The sequence below is a fragment of the Spermophilus citellus genome (assembly GCF_964194105.1).
Source record: "Spermophilus citellus genome assembly, chromosome: 4".
NCBI lineage: Eukaryota > Metazoa > Chordata > Mammalia > Rodentia > Sciuridae > Spermophilus > Spermophilus citellus.
Window position 1 is genome coordinate 106,273,026 of NC_138185.1, and position 22,778 is coordinate 106,295,803.

General features: G+C 42.4%; 1 protein-coding gene across 3 annotated transcripts; it reads left to right on the forward strand.

Annotated features, from left to right (window-relative positions):
• The first annotated feature begins 1,041 nt into the window (after positions 1–1,041).
• SNUPN (snurportin 1) lies at positions 1,042–21,750 on the forward strand. Of its 3 annotated transcripts, none has more exons than XM_081290484.1 (9): positions 1,042–1,843; positions 7,634–7,791; positions 12,585–12,729; positions 13,409–13,513; positions 13,750–13,846; positions 15,550–15,647; positions 18,093–18,170; positions 19,830–19,910; positions 21,353–21,750. In XM_081290484.1, the coding sequence occupies exons 2-9, from the start codon at positions 7,634–7,636 to the stop codon at positions 21,671–21,673; spliced, it is 1,083 nt and encodes a 360-aa protein (XP_081146610.1). In that variant the 5' UTR covers positions 1,042–1,843; the 3' UTR covers positions 21,674–21,750. The 3 variants fall into 3 exon arrangements, with proteins under 3 accessions (XP_081146610.1, XP_081146611.1, XP_081146609.1); XM_081290483.1 differs by having other exon boundaries at positions 1,044–1,843; positions 7,629–7,791; XM_081290485.1 differs by lacking the exon at positions 13,409–13,513 and having other exon boundaries at positions 7,629–7,791.
• Positions 21,751–22,778: the final 1,028 nt, after the last annotated feature.

A 22,778-nucleotide genomic window follows, 5' to 3' on the forward strand; every position in this document is an offset into this window, starting at 1 on the left:
ACCTTGTGAAGGTGAGATGCTAATGGCTAGAGTTGGGGAGCCATAGTTTCAGGCAAAACAGCCCTTTTTGGAACACCCACCAACTCCAAATGAGCCCTTGGGCCAGCTGCTGTTTCTTTATTTTCAGGTATATGGGCAGTGATTCAGCTGGGTACCAGTGAAGGATCAGAGCCTTTCTAGACCTTAGCCGTGCATTCAGGAACTTCTTTCAACTTCAGTCTACTTTGCTTCAATGTTAGGGGTCTTTTTTCTTTTCTGTGCAGTTCTGACCACTAGTTGTGACCTCTATGGTTATAAGTAGGAAATGGTGGTTCTGGGACAAACAGACACTGCAATATCAAATTTCCTTAATGCAGGCAGGCCCTGGGCTTTTCTTTTATGTCAGTCCCACAAATTAAGCAATTATCAGTTTTTGTTTTGCTATATAAAATAAATAATCTTTGTTAAGCCTAGATAGTGAAAGTCAAGTGTTCACCTACATATAATCTGAGGTCCCAAAGATTAGTCTTCCAGGGTCCCCAATTTCCTTTAGCACCAAAATTGTGTTATGTACATAAAATATATGCCCAACAGGTCCACATCTTGATATTCCTTATAAGTCGTATCTTGGTATTCCTTAGATTCAAAATATGCCAGCTTCCCCCACCCTCTTTGAGGTACTGAGAATGGAACTTGGAGACTGAACCCAAGGCTCCAAACATCCTAGGTAAACACTCTACCACTGAACTACACTCCCTAGCCCTTTTGATTTGGAGACAAGGTGACTACGTTGCCCAGAATGGCCCTGAATTTGCAGGATAGGATTGACTGGCCTCAGCCTCCTGGGTAGAAGGAATGTTAATATTGTATATAATAGGCACTCTATTCTCTATATTAAAACATCCAGCAAATTCAAATATTTGGTTCAAGAGCTGTGTGGCTTTGGCTAAGGTACTTAACCTCTCTGTTTTGATGATTAAATGAACTAATGCCTATAAAACACGGTATCTGGCTCAATGTCAGCATTCAATAAATAGCTATTCGTTTTTTTTTTTTTTTAATTTTACATCTCATTAAGTTAGTGCTACCCTGCAGAAACTGCATCCAAGATAAGGGGGTCTCCTAAATCTCGGCTGCTTGGCCCCACACCTTGCACCAATTCAATCATTCTTTCATCGAGGGTCTATTGACTCCATGCCTTGTGCTGGATGCTGACTCCTTAAACAGGAATCAAGCCACGTTTCCAAGCCCACAGCCGAGTACGGAGGAGAAATTCCCAAACCTAGCAAACAGGGAGTAGTCCAGGCAGTTGCTGGTGTTGGGAGGGCGAACGGGGAGGGGACGTTTAATAGTCCAAGACCTGGGATGTCAGACGGGGCCATCCAGACAACAAGCACTGCCCGAGTGAGAGCAATGCAGAGAAGAGGCAGCAGGCTGCGCAGACTGAGCAGATCCGGGAAGGCGGGAGGACCCAGGGAGTGGAGGGCGTTGAATGCCCGGCCACGAGGTCACCGCTCCTCCTATTGGCGAAAGGGGCTGGGAGGAGCTTGTGCCCAGGAGTGGGGTCTTGCCTTTGTCAAGCCATCTTGCTGGAGAGGGCCGGGACGCGCAACGCAAAAACAGGACCCAGCTCTGAGTGACCGGAAGAGCCCGAGACCTTCAGGCGGAAGTAACGGCCCACAGCGAACCAACTCCCGGCGTGCGCCACGGTGGGAGGAGCCGGAAATTCCGGGCGCAAAGACTGTGGGCCTAGCTGCGCGACCGCAGCCGAGGGGGCGGGTCCGACCCTTTCAGGGCAGCTGATTGGCCGATCCCCGGAGAGGGTGGTGGCAGCGGCGGCGCGTGCAACTGTCGCCTCAGTCCGGTGAGTGCTGAGTTCGAGTTCGGGTCTAGCCGGTTCTCGAGTTGCCCCTTATCATCCGTCTAAGGCTCCTCTGGCCTGTCCCGCTCTCCGGCTCCCGTGACGGCTCTTGGAGAGGCAGAGCCAGGCCGGGGCCTCCCCTTTGGCGTGTTTCCGCAATTATGTACAGGCTGTCCGGCCAGAACCCCTGAGGGACATTTTTGTAGGGGAGGAGCGAACCATGCAAGGCCTAGATGACCCCATTGCTAGAGAAGGGCATTGCGGGGCGGTGGTGGGGAGTACGGCCGAGTGGAGCAGGTAAAATCACTGGGCAGGAGCCCGGCACGTGGGAGTAGGGAGAGACGGAGGACATGTGGAGGCATCAGGGATGAGGAGGGGGACCGGAAGTGGGCCTGGGCAGGTCAGATCTTGGGGAGTTAGTGGAAACTAGTGGAGGACGAGTCCACGTGGGACGCAGTCTGAATATTTGTGGACGGAACCTTCCGTGGAATGGGCTGAAAGAATAAGAGGCAGCAAGGATGCCCTTAACAGGAAGGTGCAGGGACCCGCCCTAGTATCCGAGGCATCAATTTTAACGATTTTGTGGTTCTTGGCAAAGCGGGAGCTAACATCAAGCATGAAGCCAGGCGCGGTGGTACACGCCTCTAATTCAGCGGCTCGGGAAGTTGAGGCAGGAAGATCTTGAATTCATAGTCAGCCTCAGCAACAGCAAGGCACTAAGCAACTCAGTGAGACCCTGTCCCGCCCCCGCAAAAAAACAAAATTGGGCTGGAGGTGTGGGCAGTGGTCAAGTGCCCCTGAGTTCAATTCCCATTACCACCACAACAAAAGTAAAGAATGAAAAGGCCTATTGAAGATGCTTTGGGGAGCTGTGGCTCAGTGGTGGAGTGCTTGCCTAGCATGTGGGTGAGGCACTGGGTTCGATTTTCAACACCACATACAAATAATTAAAATAAAGGTCCATCAACAACTAAAAAAAAAAAAAAAGATGCTTTGGATTTGGTCTTTTATTAATTTTTTTGCGTGCTACTCCTCAGTAAATCCGGGGCCTGATTCATCCTCAGCAAGCACTACTACTTAGCTACACCCCCCATTTTGAGATAATGTCTTGATAGGCTGACCTCAAACTTGCATCCTTCTGCCTCAGCTCCCTCAGTTGCTGAGATTACAGGACTGTGCCACTGCTTCCAGCTGAATTTGGTCATTACTTTAAGACCCAAAGATAATTTTTAAAGAATTAATTTTTTTTCAGTATTGGATATTGAACTCTATAATTTGGTAGATTCATCCCCCATTACCTACCCTTTTCCTCCTGGTCCCCTTTTATTCTATTGATCTTCCTTTGATTATTTTTTTTTTTTCAAAGTGAAAAAGTAGGCTTTTTTCAAGTAAGAAGAAGAAAACAGCTCTCCCCAGTCATTAGGGAACCTGATAGCAGGTTGCCAATTCAGGGGTTAATGTAGCAACCAGGTAGCCCTTTGATTTACAAGAGCTTCTCCCTACCTTTCCCCCTTATTTTTAAGTTCTAGCTTCCACACATGAGATAAAACATAACCATCCGGGCTGGGGTTGTGGCTCAGCGGTAGAGCGCTTGACTAGCATGGGTGAGGTCCTGGGTTCAATCCTCAGCACCACATAAAAATAAATAAATAGGTTAAAGATATTGTATTCAACTACAACTAAAAAAAATAAACATTTTTAAAAAACATAACCATCGACTTTCTGAGTTTGGCTTACTTAAATTCTTAAATTCTATCCATTTTCCTGCAAATGACATATTTCATTCTTTTTTTTTTTTTTTTTTTTGTACCTGGGATTGAACCCAGCAGCACTTAACCACTGAGCCACTTCCCCAGCCCTTTTTAAAAATTTTATTTAGAGACAGGGGTCACTGAGTTGCTTAGGGCCTCACTAAATTGCTGAGGCTGACTTTGAACTCAAGCAAACTTCCTGTTTCAGGCTCCCCAGCTGCTGGGATTACAGATGTGCCACCATGCCTGGCTCCCATTTCATTCTTATTTATGGCTGAATAAGAATCCACTGTGTAGCTGGGTGCTGTGGCCCACACCTGTAATCTCTGTAATCACAGCTGCTTGGGATGCTGAAACAGGAGAATTGTGAGTTCAAAGCCAGCCTCACCAACTGTGAGGTACTAAGCAACTCAGTATAGATCCTGTCTCTAAATAAAATACAAGAAATAGGGCTGGGGATGTGGCTCAGTGGTTGAATGCCTCTAAGTTTGATCCCCAGTACCCCCCCCCCCCAAAAAAAAATCTACTGTGTATATCTACCACATTTTCTTTATCCATTCATCTGTTGATGGACACCTAGACTAGTTATATAATTTGGTGTTGTGGATTGTGCTGCTTAAACATGGATATGTGGGCTGGGGGTATAATTTAATTGGTAGAGTGCTTGCCTCACATGCATAAGGCTCTGGACTTAATCCCTAGCACCACACACACACACAAAAGAAAAAACCCAAACAACAACAAAACCCATGAATATGCATGCATTGCTATAGTATGTTGACTTTTATTCTTTAGGAAAAATACTGAGGAGTGGTACCACTGGGTCATATGGTGATTCCATTTCTAGTCCTACGAGGAATCTCTGCTTATTCCCATAGTCCCGTAAGCACACTGGTTTTTTTTTTGGGGGGGGAGGGGCGGGGGAGGTACTGGGAATTGAATTGTGGAGCACTTTAGCCACTGAACCACATCCCCAGCCTTTTTTTTTATATTTTTATTTTAAGATAGGATTTCACTAAGTTGCTGAAGCTGGCTTTTAACTCATGATCCTCCTGCTGCAGCCTGCTGAGCTGATGGGATTACAGGCGCATGCCATTGTGCCTGTCATTCTCAACCACAATTTTTGAAAATTTCCTTTAAAAAAAATCAACCAGGCACAGTGGTACATGCCTGTGAGTCCTAGTGACTCTGGAAGTTAAAGAAGGAAGATTGCAAATTCGAGGCCAGCCTCAGCAATTTAGTGAGGCCCAAAGCAGCTTAGTGAGACACTGTCTCAAATATGAAAAGGACTGGGGATGGAGCTTAGTAGTAAAGAGCCCCTGGGTTCAATCCCCAGTACCACCCCACCCCAGTCAAATGCTTCAAATTAAGAAAGATAAAATCTGATATCAAGTGTGCAGTAGAAAGTATCTCATTGGAATCTGATGGGATGACACACTAATCCCAGACACTAGAGAGTCGAAGGCAGGAGTATCTCAAGTTTGAGGCTAGGTTGGGCAGTTTAGCAAGGCACTATCTCAAAAAATGAAGAGCTTGGGATGCAGTTCAGTGGTAGTGCTCCACTGGGTTCAATCCCCAGGACAGAGGAAAAAGAAAACAAAAACAATTCAATGGCCAAGTGGAAGTGTATGGAGTCTTATTTATTTATTTATATTTATTTTTTGTGGTACTGGGGATTGAACTCAGGGCCTTGTGCATGCTAGGCAAGTACTCTACTAGCTGAGCTGTATCCCCAGCCCCTGGAGTTTTATTTTTTACTATGGAACTTCTGGAATGAGCTTGTTCATTTTGGTGCTGAGAGCAGTGGGACCTGGTGTTTAGTTGCCGCAGTCTTGGCTGGGCACAGAATCACGAGCCACTCAAGCAGGAACAAAACTTTATTTTGAAAAAGCCGCCAATACTCTGTAGGCGCTGGCAAGCCAAACCCGGTCCTCCCACGCGGGCCTCCACCGGAACCGCGCGTTCCCCGAACCGGGGGTCCCCCGGACCTCCCCCGGAATTCCCTCCTACTATCCTTCCCCAACCAATGGGAACTCTCCATGAGTCCCGTAACATGAGTCCGGTAGCAGGCCAAGGTGAACAGCGGGAGTCCAATTTCCATATGAATGTAAATCTTAACATAATCATCTCAGTGGCTAGCTGGCGTCACTTTACAACCAAAGGTGCCATACATCCTATATTTGCTTGTGGCTCCTAGCATTTAGTATTGGTGGTACTCTCTGATTTGCACCAGAACTGAAGGGTGGGACCAGTTCAGCTGTGTGAATCAGGTTTCTCACAAATGTTCCTGTTTTCTTATAGTCTGAGGCACACCTTTAACCTTTGGTGAGCTCCTAGTCTACCCAGTAAGCACTTCATTCATAGGAATTTGAATAAAAAGTGAATTTACTTCTTTTCCTTTTCTTTTAAAAACATTTTAAAAATTTTTTCATACTAGGTATAGGTACAACTATAATCCCAGGGGCGCTTTATCATTGAGCCACATCCCCATCCCTTTTTACTTATTTTGAGACAGCATCTCGCTCAGTTGCTTAGTACCTCACCAAATTGCTAGGCTGGCCTCGAACCTGCAATTCACCTGTTTTAGCCTTCTGAGTAGCTGGGATTACTGGCCTATGCCAGCATGCCCAGCATTTTACCTCTTCTTCTCCACTTCCATCCTTTAGGACCCATGTGGGGAGTCTTGTCTCCCATGTGACGTACACTCCCTGTTTCCCTATTGTACTATGTGTAAATTCTTTGTACTAGAGTAGATGGCATTCTCTTTTAGGCAACCTTCCACACCCTAACCCTTTTTCAAGTGAGTCTCACATAGGTAACCCTGAAACCTGAAACCACTCAGCCCCTCAAAAACAAAACTATAAAATGAGAAAGTAACTGTTAAGTTTGGGTTTTTTTTTTTTTTTTTTTTTTGGCTTCTCCTGTCTTCCTCTAGGGGCACCAGAACATGTTTCTTCTGGAGCTAAATTTCCTGAAAATGAGTTGGCATTTATTTGGGTTGGAAATATTCAGTGGTAGAGCATTTGCCTGGCCCAGCTGAGGCCCTGGATTTGATCCCCAGAACTGGGAAAAAAAAAAAAGCAAAACAAAAAGACATTTATTACATAATTAGCCAGTTGCATAAAATTTTTTATTGACAATGTTATTGAATGATGGCCATTTAGAATTACTCAGGAAAAAATTAGAAGCTTGGTCACATAACTAGATGTCCAGTGGTAAAGAATGAACAACAAGTTGAGTGCGGTGGTGCACAACTATAATCCCAGAGACTTGGGAAGCTGAGGCAGAAGAATTGCAAATTTGAGGCCATCCTCAGCAATTTACGCCCTAGGCAGTTTAGTGAGATCCTATCTCAAAATACAACTGGGGATGTAACTCAGTTGTAGAGTGCCCTTGAGTTTGGTTCTCAATTAAAAAAAAAAAAAGAATGACAGTTCATGGTTATGGGAAACAAAGGGATGATTTGATGATGGAATAAATTTTTTTAAATTTAATTTTTAGTTGTAGTTGGACACAATACCTTTATTTATTCATTTTTTGTGGTGCCTCACACACACTAGGCAAGCGCTCTACCACTGAGCCACAATCCCAGCCCCATGATGGAATAAATTTGCTTAGTGATTTATATTAGGTTTATGCATTCAGAGCTATCATGATCATTATCAAAATATCATTAGAAAATAACATTTTTTTTTTAGAGAATTTTTAATATTTATTTTTTAGTTCTTGGCGGACACAACATCTTTGTTGGTATGTGGTACTGAGGATCGAACCCGGGCCGCACGCATGCCAGGCGAGCGCGCTACCGCTTGAGCCACATCCCCAGCCCCAGAAAATAACATTGTTAATGCTGATATGTAACTCATTTACTTTTTAACTTCCTTTTTTTCACTATGGAAAAAATTGTGATTTTAGATGAAGTGGTGTATTTTGGGAAGGTAGCCATCATATTACATACATCACAACTGCCTGTATACCCAGGATGATATGAATGAATGAACCATTTTCTTTCTTTTTTTTTTTTTTTTTTTTTATAGAGAAGATGGAAGAGCTGAGTCAAGCCCTGGCTAGTAGCTTTTCTGTGTCTCAAGATCTGAACAGCACAGCTGCCCCACACCCCCGCCTATCCCAATACAAGTCCAAATACAGTTCCTTGGAGCAGAGTGAGCGGCGCCGCCAGTTACTGGAACTGCAGAAATTGTAAGGATGCTTTAACTCCTTGGCTTCTTTCTTCATTCTGGGAGCTGAGAATGATTCAGGGGTGTCTAGGCTTGTCTCTACAGAACCCTTTCAAAAATAGACTATTTGTAGATTGATCTTTCTGCCAACAGTTTTGGGAGGGTAAATCTGGCAGAGTTAGGTATCCTTAATGTTCAGATTTTAGGAAAAAAAGAGGAAGTAGGAAGAGACTAAAACTTGAAAGAAAAGCTCGATTATTTGGTTAAATTTTGCTGTTTTTCCTGGCAACAGTATGGAGCTTTGCAATTTAGGAACTTATGAAAGCCACACCTAGACTTCCACTCCCCACATTCTCGGGGCTGCTTATGTGTGGCTTCTCCCACGCTCTGAATTCTGGTATTGGTGTGGTCTTCCCGTCTGCATTTACCCCAAATGTTCTGTGGAGCCCTTGGGAGTTCAAGACAAACAATTCCTTAGGGAATCTGAGGAAATGTCTTCCATACTCTTAAGTGTAAGTGCCAAAATGAACAAAAGGGGAAGAGAGCAGAATAGAAGTGTTTGAGGTTGGGCTGTTCTGAAGACAGGACCTGTATTTTATTCTCAGTGTGGTGTGTGCCTCTTGTGGATCATAAATTAAGCAATTAGGGACTGGGAGAAACTATTTACTACTGCAGTTTCCATAGAGTCTGTATTTTGTCCAGTGCTGCATCCCTGGATGTGTTTGACAGAGATGGTTCCCTATGTCTCCTCAGTTGCTTGCAGATTACATTCCGAGATCACTCTTATTTTCCTCTCCTCTTTTCTTCCTTCCTGTCTGTCTCTGTTTCTCTCTTTCTTGGGTCCCATCCCATATCTCATTATCTATGTATAAATATTCCAAAATCCGAAACATTTCTGGTCCCAAGCATTTCAGTAAGGGATACTCACCTGTATGTGTTTATTGTTTCTCCTCAATTAAAATACAGGCATGGAAGTATAGGCAGGGCTCTGTCCTCATCTGTTCCTGGAAATGCAAGAAGTGGAAATGTACCCTCCCAGCTGATGAAGTCCAGGTAGAGGGGGAGGAGAGTGGGGCTAGAATGTGAGAGGTAAGAACCAGCAACTGGCTGGCTGTGAGAACTGGGTGGGGAAGCCCAGCCTTGCTTCACTCTAGACCATTTGCTTTCTTCCTCTGTGGGTCCACCTAGCACCGATGTCAGCCTGGGTCTGAGTTTCCCTTTTGGTGGGCAGCACAGAAGGAAGCCCCTGACTGAAGAACAGAGTCAAAGATCAGAGAAGACAGCTGAAGATTTGAAGGAACATCCAGAGAACAAGGCGCAGAAGTATGGGGACTAACATGGCAGGCCTGGAGCCCAGAACTAGTTTCATGTCCCTCTTTGTGGCCCACTCTAGCACAACAGGAACAAATAATCCTCCTCTTTTTCAATTTTACTTTATTATTTTAGAGTAGGAAATATATTCATTCATGTAGTTCAAAGTTTGTAGAAGAATACATGTTGAAAAACCTCCCTCCCTATTTTGTCCCCTAGTTGCTCAGTTTCTTTCCTGAACTATTAGTTTTCTTTCCAAAGATATTCTGTGTAGATATGAGCAAGTGTGTTTGATTGTATGTATAATTTTTTTTTTAATTTTAATTTTTTACAATGCTGGAGATTGAACTTCATGCATGCTAGGCAGGTACTCTACCACTGAGCTATACCCATTATTATTATCAATATTACTTATTATTATTTTTGGTACCAGGGATTGAACTCAGGGACACTTAATCACCGAGCCACATCCCCAGCTCTTTTTCATATTTTATTAGAGACCGAGTCTTGCTGAGTTGCTTAGGGCCTCGCTGAGTTGGTGGACTGTCTTTGAGCTAGAGGTCCTCCTGCCTTAGACTCCCGAGTCGCTGGGATTACAGGCAGGTAGCACTGTGCCTGGCTTATTATTATTTTATATTATATGTGTGTGTGTGTGTGTGTGTGTGTTTGTGTAGGTGGGTGTTGTAGAGGGACACAATACCTTTATTTTATTTATTTTTATTTTTATGTGGTGCTGAGGATTGAACCCAGTGCCTCACACATACAAGGCAGACGCTCCACCACTTAGCTACATCCCCAGCCCCACCCCTATTATTTTTAAAATACAAGTAGTAGTGTACTCTACACTATTGTATATTTATTTAATAATTTTTTTGAGAGCTTCTATATCAGTTCATAAAATGCCATATCATCCCCTTTTATGCTACCAGGTATTCCATTGGTTGTTGGTTTACATGTAACCTAATCACTCCCCTACTGATGGGCATCTTGGTAGTTTCCTTCTTTTGTGATTATAAACAATGCCTAGGAAATAACCACAGATATACATCCTTTCACACGTGTAGGAATATATCTGCTGACTTTTGTTCTTGAAATAAAAGACCATAGTGCTTTCATATGTTCTCTCAGGTATGCAAATTCGAATGAATGGGAATGAACATGTGGAGATTGTTTAAGAAGAAATCATCTGGGTGCTATCGCGCATGTAATTCCAGGGACTCAGCAGGCTGAGGCAGGAGGATTGCAAGGCCAGCCTGGGCAGCTTAGTGAGACCCTATCTCAAAATTTTAAAAAACCGGGGGGAAAAAAAAAAAGAGAGAGAGAGAGAGAGGATTAAGAAGAAACCAGGTAATCAGTTGGGTGCTATTGTGGTTGCACATTGGAAGTTCAAAGCCAGCCTCAGCAACTTAATGAGACCCTGTCTCAAAAATAAAAAATAGGTTGGCTGCAGTGGCTTACACCTGTAATCCCAGTGGCTCAGTAGGCTGAGGCAGGAGAATTGTGAGTTCAAATCCACCCTCAGCAAAAACAAGGCTCTAAGCAACTCAGTGAGACCCTGTTCCTAAATAAAATACAAAATAGGGCTGGGGGTGTGGCTTAGTGGTCGAGTACCTCTGAGTTTAATTCCCAGTATCAAAATAATAAATAAATACTAGAAATGAGGCTTAAGGCACAATGGTAAAGTGCTTGTGTGGGGCTGGGTTGAATTCCCAGTACTGTTTAAAAAAAGAAAAATAGGAAAAGAAGAAAACAGTTATGCTGGTTTACTGCCTCAGTGGTTTAATTCTTACATTGCTATGAGGAAATCAAGTTTAGGAGGTACATTTCCAAATCAATTTAAAAAACTTAGGTTCCAGAAATTGCTTTTTCTAGCCTCATAATTTCCCAACCTTTCTAGAACATGTAGTTAAAATAATAATAATAATAAAGTAAAAGATAAAATTGTAAACTAAGTGGCTCTTCTTTTTTTTCCCCCAAATATTTATTTTTTAGTTGTAGTTGGACACAATACCTTTACTTTATTTATTTACATGTGATGCTGATGATTGAACCCAGGGCCTCACATGTACTAGGTGAGCGCTTTATTGCTGAGCCACAACCCCAGCACTCAAGCAGCTCTTTTTGAAAGTTGGAAACTGAAGAGATGCCTGGCTTCTCCTCTGAAAGCTGTGTAAAGTGAAAATCCCCAGAAGCTGTCCTGTTTTAGATTTCTCACTGCATCGCATTGTTTCCTCTCTCTCATCCTAGGGCCTTTGGAAACAGTGTCTGCCAGGCAGGAAATGTCAGTTCTCACCTGGGGTTGGTGGTGTGAGGGTGGGCTCAGCCTATACAGTTAGTGAACGTTGCAAATTCCTTTAAATATCTTACTTTTTCCATTCTTAGGAAACTCAGAGGAAGGCTGTTCAGGGGGGTTCCCTATTTAGGATCTATGAGGAGGCAGCCATTAGTTTGGCTTTGCAAAGGAAATTCCATATTTCTTACTCCCACCAAAATCCCCAAGTTGCTCCCAAATCTGGAGCCTTTGAATTAAATGAAATCTTTTTCATTATAGGATGTTTCTGTCTAAAATGTAACAGCTTATTTATTTATTTATTTTTTTGGGGGGGGTGGTGGACACAATATCTTTATTTTATTTTTATGTGGTGCTGAGAATTGAAGCCAGTACCTCACGCATGCTAGGCGAGCACACTACCACTTGAGCCACATCCCCAGCTCCTCCTTTTTATTTTTGATTTACACAGATTAATTGTACATTCTACTGGCATTCAGTGTGATATTTTCACACGTGTGTAGCATGCATTGATCACGCCCAACCTCTTTTTTTAAATTTGTTCATTTTAGTTATATACGACAGTAGAATGTATTTTGATGTATCATACATATGTGGAGTATAACTTCCCATTTTTGTGGTTGTACATAGTTACAATGGTCATGTATTCATATATGAACATAGGAAAGTTATGTCCGATTTATTCTACTGTCTTTCCCATTTCTATCCCCCCTCCTTTTCCCCCAGTCTCCTGTCCAATCCCGTGAACCTCCACTCCTCCTCCTCCATTGTGAGTCAGCATCCACATAACATGGATTGGTTTATTTCACTTAGCATGATATTCTCTAATTCCATCCATTTATCAGCAAATGCTATGATTTCATTCTTCTTTATGGCTGAGTAATATTCCGTTGTGTAAATATACCACATTTTCTTTTTTTCGTTAATAATTATTTTTTTTAGTTGTATTTGGACACAATATCCTTATTTATTTTTTTTTTTATGTGGTGCTGAGGATCAAACCCAGAGTCTCACACGTGCTAGGGGAACACTCTACCACGCACTTATCACAATTCCAGCCCCCCACATTTTCTTTTTCCATTCATCTATTGAAGGGCACCTAGGGTGGTTCCATAGCTATTGTGAATTGAGCTGCTGTGAACATTGATGTGGCTGTGTCATTACAGTATGCTGATTTTAAATCCTTTGAGCCTATGCCTTTTTTTTCATTCCAGGAAGCGGCTGGATTATGTGAACCATGCCAGGAGACTGGCTGAAGATGATTGGACAGGGGTGGAGAGTGAGGAAGAAGACAAGAAAGATGATGAAGAAATGGACATTGACACTGGCAAGAAGTTACCAAAACGTTATGCGAATCAAGTGCGTGGTCCAGAGATGATTAGACCCACCTTGTCCCACTTCCTGTACAATGCAGTCAAAGCCCACTGAAATAAATGCTACCATAAAGAGAGGGGGTGAGCCCAGCTTGGTAGTGCATGCCTGTGATCCCAGCAACTTGGGAGGCTGAGGCAGGAGGATTACAAGTTTTGAGGCCAGCCTGGCAACTTAAAAGACCCTGTCTCAAAAAATAAAAAGAGGTAGGAATATAACTCAGTGGTATAGTGCCCCTGGCTTGAGTTCCCAGGACCAAAACATAATAGTAATACACAAATAAATAAATAAAATAAAATCAAGTACCTTATTCATCCCTGAGGTGTAGCCTCTGGATCATAATAGTTATGAAACTGGAAGGAGATGGGTAAAGTAAGGAAAGGAAGAGGGTCCTACCACCTTGGTCCAGGAAATGAGATAGTAAGCCCTGCACTGATGTAGGTGATAGCACTGAGGAGAGAAGCTGAGTCCCAAGTAAGTGGCTTCCATCCAGTCAGTTGTGCAGGAGACTGGCTCAACTACTGTGAGCACCCGGGTAGAAGTCCCCTCTGCTGGCTTTTCTGTTCTTTTACTTGTATATGTATTGTGCATGTAGGACATGAACGCTTTGTCCTTGTAACATTTGAGCAGCAACCCCTGCTTATAATGGCATTTTTTGTGTTCCCAGTTGATGCTCTCTGAGTGGTTAATTGATGTCCCTTCAGATTTGGGACAAGAATGGATTGTGGTGGTGTGCCCTGTTGGAAAAAGAGCTCTTATTGTGGCCTCCAGGGTGAGTAGCTGCCTCCTACTCTCTGTTAGCCGGCCTGGTGTATGGTGGGAGGGATTTTTTGTGCTTCATTTTTCTTATCTGCTCTGGCAGTTGCGCCTGGAATGGGGCTTGAAATGCTTTCCTGCAGGAAGGATATGTTGAGAGCCATCTTGGGCCAATTACACCCTGCACAATGAGGAAGCAAGAGGGTGAGGAGACCTGGATGCCTGACAAGAATGGTTGCTTTCTCCCCACAGGGTTCTACCAGTGCCTATACCAAGAGTGGCTACTGTGTCAACAGGTTTTCTTCCCTTCTGCCAGGAGGCAACAGGAGAAACTCAACAAATGCAAAAGGTACCTACATAAGATGCCTGCTTACTAAGTAATGTTTTTTGAACCCAGGATTGAACTCAGGGGCACTTAAACATAGAGCCACATCCCAGTCCTATTTTGTATTTTATTTAGAGACAGGGTCTCACTGAGTTGCTTAGTGCCTCACTTTTGCAGAGGCTGGCTTTGACTTGTGATTCTCTTGCCTCAGCCTCCTAAGCCACCAGGATTACAGGCATGTGCCATTTTGCTCTGCTTGTTTACTAAGTTTTATATTCAGTTCAAGACAGTGTCTGTTGCTTGGCTGGTTGTTAAGGACTCACTTTGAAAGCATACTTAAAACTGCACATAGACACTGTACTGATCCCTGAACTCAGGCTCTCCCATTCAAAGTCATTCCTCCTCAGTTGTAGAAGAGATACAGCCCTGAGTCCTATTGGGCAGTAAATCTCTGAGTTAAGGTCAGCATGCCTTTGGATTTCCATTATAAGATGACAGATGCAGATTTTGGGGTAAAGATCCTGAGAGAATGTCACTTATCATGGTACAATCCACTGCTGGGCTTCTCTTCTGAATTCCCTTTCTCCTTTATCATTGACCCAAACTTATCTTCTCCTGCCTGGCCTAGCTGACCAGGCTAAAATAAAGGTAAATAACTTGTCCATGGCTATAGTTTAGCCCTTGACTTCCCTCTGTGACCATCTTATCTACTTAATTGGATTATAAATTCCCTAAAGAGGAGACTATTTGTAGTTAAATTATAACAAAGCATCTAGAAACTTAAAAAGTTATTGTAAGCTGGCTCAGTGGCACATACCTGTAATCCCATCTTCTTTCTGAGGCAGGTCTGAGGCCAATTTGGGCAACTTAGTGAGACCCTGTCTCAAAATTAAATGAAAAAATAAAAAATAAAAGAGTTAGAGACATAGGAAACTAATACTGCAAGGCCTTGGGCTCAGTCCCCAGTAATGGAAAACAAACAAACAAACAAACAAAACAAACAAGTAGTTGTAAACCAGGTATGTATTATCATTTACTAATATATCTACTTGGGAGTCTGAGGCAGGAAGATAACTTGAGCTCAGGAGTTTGAGACCAACCTGACAACATAGTGAGACCCATCTCAAAAAAAAAAAAAAAAAAAAAAAAAGTATAAATTAAACTAAAATGGAAGATAACTTGCTTTAAAATTTGAGTTTGTTTCTGTAATGTTCCAATTTGTCTAAATGTTCAGAATTCCTGCTGGGCATAGTGGTACATGTTTGTATCTTAGCAACTCAGGAGGCTAAGGCAGGAGAATCACAAATTTGAGGCCAGCCTCAGAGATTCAGCAATACCCAGTTTCAAAATAAAAATAAAAAGGGTTAGGAATGTAGCTCAGTGGTAAATTTTCCCTGGGTTCAGTCTCTAGTACCAAATAATTAAAAGTTGAGAATTCCCACTTGAGTGAAGCATTGTCTTGATTCCTTTTGACCTGTGTATCCATGTCACCCTTAACCCATTAAGATCCTAAGTTTTCAATTCCATATAGGATGATGAACATAATGGGTTAAGGTGTACCAGGTAGCCAGAAGGGACCGTGGAGAATGCTTTCCCTAATGAATTGTTAGTTCTAGTGCTGACTTGTTGCAAGCACTGAGTATTTATCTAGAATGGGGTTCCCTAGATTGTGGTGGAGGGAACCCTGGTTGGAAGTGGAACCCTGACTTTCTGCCTTTTGTCTCCAGAGTACACCATTCTGGATTGCATTTACAGTGAGGTGAATCAGACCTACTATGTTCTAGATGTGATGTGCTGGCGAGGACACCCTTTTTATGACTGCCAGGTAAGGATTGATACTCCCCTCATGTTTTTTTCTGTCTTTTCCTCTCCAGGAAAGTGGCTCAGCGTGTGGCTTTGATACGTGACCAACTTCTTGGTGTGTACAGGATGTGGTATATCAAGAACATTATCTAATGCTCCCTGCATCTCTTAGTGTTTAAATTAGCTTAGTTTTGAAAAAGAAATAGGAGGAACTAAGGGAAGGATAGCAGTTCTTGCAAGAAGGAAAAACAGCAGAAGTGTAGGCCAGGCCTGTAGCTGCTGTAGCCACCCCCTCACCTCTCTCCAGAGAATAGGAGGGTGACTGTAGGGAAGACTGTGAAGCAAGGAAGATGCCACCTTGTGGAGATGGGACCAGGAAGAGAGGGTGGAATGCAAGTCACCGTCAAATAGACCCCTGCAACCTCCACTCCTTCACCAACCACATCCTGACCCTGAAGATGCCAGGGCCTCCGTAATATCATAGAAAGCCTCAAATCTCAAAGGCTCTAGCTCTACAAGGACAGCTTTCCAAGTGAGAAGAGGCCCACTACTCCCCCTCTAGTCTCACCTTCCCCAACATTTTCTCACTTTGGTGCTTCTTGTGATGACTGCTGCAGTGATCAGAGTGAGGCTGGATGTGCACTAAGCCTCATGGCTGTTAACATCACGCCCTGTGTTGTCTCTGTTGTATAGTAGTACTCTTTTGCTCCTTGTTAATTAGTTTTTCATATTAGTATTCAATATGTGGACTTTAGACCAGGCATATCAGAAAGTTGTTAGAAATGCACATTCTCAAACCTACAGAACCATCAGGTGGGAGTGGGCCTGTAAGTTTTAACCAGCCTCCAGGTGATCTTCATGAAGGCTCAAGTGTGAGAATCACATTGTTACCATAGGCTGTTTCTTTCCATAGGCATTACCTCAAAGTAGGTTTCCAAATCTTGCCAGGTGGTGCCACAATTCTCAAGTGATCCTTGAGAATCAGTTAGGATTTGTTGTTTTGTTTTGTTTTTGTGGTGTTGGGGATTACAACCCAGGTCCTTGTGCATGCAAGGCAAGCACTCTACCAACTGAGCTATATCCCAGCCCCTAGCAATTAGGATATATATTGCTAAACACTTTGTGGCATTAATGCATTAAATCCCTTGCAGTAATCTGTAAGGCAAGTACTACTATTATCCTTGTGTAGATATGAAAAACTGAGATCCTCAGATGTTAAGTACCTTGCCCAAATACAGAGGCAAGATTACACCTATGAATGTAAATTTGGTCCAGCACATGTCTTCCTTTAATTCTGTTGGAGGATGTTTCATCACAGCCTACAAATTTGGTAACTAAAACCACCTATATTTTTATAATATAAAGAAAAGATTGGGCAGGGGATGTGGCTCAAGCGGTAGCGCGCTCGCCTGGCATGCGTGCGGCCCAGGTTCGATCCTCAGCACCACATACAAACAAAGATGTTGTGTCCGCCAAAGACTAAAAAATAAATATTAAAATTCTCTCTCTCTCTCTCTCTCTCTCTCTCTCTCTTTAAAAAAATAAAAATAAAAAAAATAAAGTTATTAGTAAGGCTCTTTAAAAAGAAAGAAAGAAAGAAAGAAAGAAAAGATGCCTAGTGTAGTTCAGTTGTGGAGTGCCTCTGGTTTCAGTCCCCAGTTCCACCAGGGAAAAAAAAAGGCTGTATGTGTGCTTTTTATTTTTAATTTCCAAAAAGAACACAATTTGAAAGAATGATAAAGTTCAACATAAGTATAGAAGGATACATGTCACTGATTCAGAGAATAAAATAGTTTCTGAAAAGTTTCAACTGTATCATAGTTTCTAATAATCAGGCCTAATATAAAGAAGAGGGGTTACATAATGTTCTTTGGAGTTGAAGAGTCCTAGGTCACACATTATTTTCTCTTGTGTACCTGGGCAAGTGACTTAACTTCTCTTATCCTCAAGAGTCCTCACCTATAAAATGGAGATAATGTGATACAACTCCCAGATCGTGATTGAAGATTAATTATATTATGTGTGTAGAGCCCTTTTCATGAAGCCTGATAGAAAGTAGGCCTTCAGTGATAATGTTGGCTTTGTTGCTATTAATAGTCCTGTTGAGTTTTAAGGAAGAAAATCTTGAAAGATTTGATAATCTTCTTGCTGACCTTATGGTTTTAAATGAAAGGGGGATAATGACAGAAGGGAATAGGTCTTTGTAAGTCAAGTGGCTATTTAGAATTAGGTGCGTGCCCCCCCCCCCCCCTAAAGAGTTTGAAAGAGTTTGAAATGATGGGCTGGGGTTGTGGCTCAGTGGTAGAATGCTTGCCTGGCATGTGTGAGGCACTGGGTTCAATCCTCAGCACCACATTAAAATAAAATAAAGATATTGTGTCCACTTAAAAACTAAAAAATAAGTATTTAAAAAAAAAGAGTTTGAGATGACCAGTATTTCGTCTTCCTATGTCCCTTTTCTGTGCAGACTGATTTCCGATTCTACTGGATGCATTCAAAATTGCCGGAAGAAGAAGGACTGGGCGAGAAAACCACGCTCAATCCTGTAAGACTTAGTGTTAGGATCAGAGAGTTCTTTATAGGGATAAGGATTGCTCTGTTATCTAAATATAATCATTCTAAATGAAATGATCTTTTTTCCTACTTTTTTTTTTCCTTTTGATTCCAGGGATTGAACCCAGGGTGCTTAATCACTGAGCCATATCTCCAAATCTTTTTTACTTTTTTTTTTTGAGATAGGTTCTCATTAAGTTGCTGAGACTGGCTTTGAACTTGGGATCCTCCGGCCTCAATCTCCCAAGCCACTGGGATTACAAGCATGTGCTACCATGCCCATCTTTTCACATTTTTTTTTTTTTTAATAAGAGGCTCTGAACTCTTTTTTAAAAATATCTTTATTTTATTTATTTATTATTATGTGGTGCTGAGGATCGAACCCATTGCCTCACATATGTGAGGCAAGCGCTCAACCACCGAGCCACAACCCCAGCCTCCCCCGCTCCAGTCTGTGTAGTTTTGATTTGCATTTCCCTAATTGCTATTGATGTTGAATATCATATATTTGTTTGCCATTTGTATTTCTTCTTCTGAGAAGTGTTTGTTTAATTCATTTAGCCATTTATTAATTGGGTTATTTTTTGGTGTAAAATGTTTTGAGTTCTTCATATATTCTAGATATTAATTCTCTGTTAGAAGTCTAGGGAGCATAAGCTGGGTTGTAGCTCAGAGTAGAGTGCTTGCCTTGAATGTGGAAGGCCCTGGGTTTAATCCTCAGCACCACATAAAAAATAAAAATAAAAAAATAAAGGCATTGTGTCCATCTACAACTAAAAAGTATTTTTTTAAAAAAGTGTAGGGAGCAAAGATTTCTCTTCACATTCCTAATTCTCTCTCCACATTGAAATGATCTTTTTTGAGTCAGTATGGTACAATGAGAAGAGTATGGACTTAACAGTCATCCAGATTTGAATTCCATTTGTGTTTTAATAATTACTAGGGTAAGAGCTGAGGTGTAGCTTAGTTGTAGAGCATTTACCTAGCATGCACATGTCCCTGGGTTGGATCCCCAGCACTACAAAAACAAAACAAATCAACCCAGACCTTATCATAGAGCAGTTCAGTAAGAATTTCAGGGTATGACTTACCTGAGATGAAAATATATATATATATATATATATATATATATATATATATATATATATATATATATTTTTTTTTTTTTTTTTTTTTTTTTTTGCCAGTAATGGGCATTGAATCCAGGGGAGCTCTCCTAGACTTTTTTATTTTGAAATGGTCTCTCTAAGTTGCTCAGACTGTTTTCAAATAGGCGATCCTCCTAGTCAGCCTCTGGAGTTGCTGAGATTACAGGTATGTACCACCATTGCCTGGCTTGCATTAATAATTTTTAAAAGCTCCCTTGATTCTCCACCTCCTTCCTCCCTCCCAGATGATTGTTGTGTGTAATGGAAGGTTGGGAATCTTTGAGGGAAGGTGGTTGGGAGCAGATAGGGAAAGATGAGACTGAAACTTCTTTTTTTGTGTATTGCTGGGGATTGAACTCAAGGCCATGTGCATGTGAGGCAAGCACTCTACCAACTGAGATACGTCCCCAGCCCCTGAAAACTTTTTTGATAGAGTTTTTCTATTACTATAACCAATCGCATTTGTAACTTATACTAACTATTTGTTTTAATTTATATTTCAGTTTAAATTTGTGGGACTAAAGAATTTTCCTTGTACCCCTGAGAGTCTGTGTAAGGTGCTATCTATGGATTTCCCTTTTGAGGTAATGAGACCATTGTCATTATTGCTTTCATGATTGTAGGGTACAGAGAGACTTAGTTACATGAGATCTTAAGATATCTTTTGCTGTATCAGAGCATTAGAACAGTGCTGAAAATGGATTCCTGGGAAAGGATGTTCTTGCTGCCCTTTAGAGCTTGAGTTCCACCCCTGCTAGATAATCTGAATGCCAGAGCCAGAGCTGCATTAAAGGACAGATCATCCAACTCCCTCTGAGAAACTGAGGTCCGTGGAGTAGCAAGGTTTTCCATTCCTAGGTCCTTCTGTGTGCCTCTTCCTGCTACAAGCATAAGAAATAGGCCTCTTGTTTGACTGCCATAGTGGTCATAAAGTAAAAGGTCATCTGTGACTGACCCAAACAAATGTTTGAATCTCTAATCCTCTTTTGGCCAAAGTATAAATGGCACTACTTGCTGAGCAGTGGTGTGAGAGCAGGGTGACCAAATCATCCAATTTTAACAGCACTCACCCTGTTACATCTCTGAATATTTCCTGACCCCAGAAGCTCCTTAGTCCTGGGCACTCTTTTTTCATCTTTAGAAACTATAGTTACCCACTCCAGGCTCAAGCAAAATTTCCTTTTCCCATCACACCATTTAAAATTCTGCCTACTCACCCCAAGTATCTGCTTGAACTGTCTATAATTTTACAAAAGGATCACAGCTTCCTGAATGAGGAAATGGCACAGGCTGAGTTGCCTTCATTTCTGGAAGTCAATTAAGAAGGTGATAGGAACACTATCTTTATTTATATCCCTTATACCCTAGTGGCAATAAATGCTTTTTAGAGATGAGTCATTGAATCATGGAAAAGAAAATATGGGACTGTAGGAGGTCTTCCCGTTGAGAAAACTGAGTTTCCCAGAATATGGCTTGTAAACATTTTAGGGGAAGGTTTAGGCAGCTGACAGTATCTGGGGAAGCAGGGCTTCTACATAGCCTGGTCCCTGTGCTCAGCAGTTCTGCACTTCAGAGGACATATCTAGTTTCCCTGACTTTGTTCATGGGGGCCTCAGCCTGAACACAGAGACTGTGGAGTAGTGCAAAGTATCTGGAATTTGGATACAGAGGACCTGGGCTCAAGTTGAATTTCTGCTTTATACTCACCGTGTGTTTCAGGGAGACCCTCAGAACTCCCTAAGCCCTAGTATCTTTCTCTCAAATACTCTTTTGGTGGGTAAGAGGATGAAATAGTGGATAGGAAATCATTATGTAAATAGGAAAATGCTGTTTTATGTTTTTCTTTTCTAAATTTTAGCTTTTAGACCATTTCTTTATTCAGAGAAACTGCACATGTTAGAAGCAAGGACTCTTTTCCTCTGAATGCAGTAAATGTACACAAGAGCTGCCTCTGTGTGTCTAGGCTCTCTTGGAAGAGAGATGTGGCCCCAGATGTCATTGTGATCCCCAATTTCCCCTCTTTTAGGTAGATGGACTTCTCTTCTACCACAAGCAGACCCACTATAGCCCTGGAAGCACTCCCTTGGTGGGCTGGCTGCGCCCATACATGGTGTCAGATGTTCTTGGTGTGGCTGTGCCTGCTGGACCACTAACCACCAAGCCAGAATATGCTGGGCACCAGCTCCAGCAAATTATTGAGCACAAGAGGAGCCAGAAGGAGGGCATGAAGGAACTTCCACACAAGACCTCCGAGAATGGGCACTATGAGCTTGAACACCTGTCCACCCCCAAGCTGAAGGGTCCTTCCCATAGCCCAGACCACCTTGGAAGTCTCATGGAAAACTAAAGAGGGCAGCTTCCTTTAGGTCACAAGATGGGTCTTAGCCCCAGAAGGAAGACTGGAGAAGAAGACAGTGACAATAACTGGTGATTTCTTTTTAGAATGGAATTTCCAAAGGTCAGTCCATCTGGAAGTAGCTTATCTCCTACCTGAAATACAGGCTCAAACAGCAGAGGAGGGCCCAGGTTGGGTGGATTTACATTGGTTTTAACAGCTTCTACTGTGATTAAACATATCTCACATCCACAGTGTAAATATATATAATTCTTAAGAAAGAACTTGTTTGTGATTCTTAAATTTTAGACAGCCTTGAATCTCCATCACTTCCCCCACCCCGGACTACTAACCATGACTATTCAGGTCTCCCTATTTCACCCTTTTTAGCACTCCAACATTCTGCTGAGTTTCAGTTGCTGCTGTTGGTAACGGCATTTTCTGAAAGGTCTTACCAGGAACTGCAATTCTTGGTATTTGAATATGTTCCCTCTTCTGAGAAGACAAGTGTGATTTTCTTTGGTTTAGACATTGCCAAAGATAAAACGCTAATGGGGTTCATTCCTGCCACAGATGTTTGAGCTCCTACCAGGAGATGAACCTGAGATGTCAAGTAGGTTTTTGAGGTGGAAAAACTTGGTTCCTGACTTTGAGGAGTGCCTAGTCCAGCCGGAAAATATACCTATCAGTGTGTCGAGTGCGTTGAGATGGTGACATGATTACTTCAGCACAAAAAGGCACACAGAGGTTGCAGGAAAGAACAGAGCAGGTAAATCAGGAGGTTAGAGCTGGCTCTGCAAAAGGGCACAGTGTGTTCTGCAGACCAGGAGGAGAGGAGTTCTTCAGATATTGGCACTGTGCAACTATACTCCTCTGGAGCAGGGCAGAACTTGCTCTGGAAACTGGTTTAGCATGGCTTAAGTGTAAAGTAGGATTGGTGAGTTTGGGAGAGGAGGCTGGAGAGAGATGGGAGGCTTTAGGTTTTATGTCATGGGTGAGAGGGAGCAAAGGAAGAGTTGTGAGGCCAGATTCCTTCAGATCTGCGAACTAGAGCTCTAGTTTGTAAGTGGAAGATTGTGTCTAATACTAACCATTGCTGGGTGTGGTGGTACAGACC

Bases quoted from the DNA above. Each gene is read 5' to 3' on its own strand.
- SNUPN (XM_081290484.1), top strand. From the start codon at position 7,634: ATGGAAGAGCTGAGTCAAGCCCTGGCTAGTAGCTTTTCTGTGTCTCAA. The intron at 7,792-12,584 runs GTAAGGATGCTT...TTTTCATTCCAG, and splicing joins TTACTGGAACTGCAGAAATT to GAAGCGGCTGGATTATGTGA. The intron at 12,730-13,408 runs GTGCGTGGTCCA...TTGTGTTCCCAG, and splicing joins CAAAACGTTATGCGAATCAA to TTGATGCTCTCTGAGTGGTT.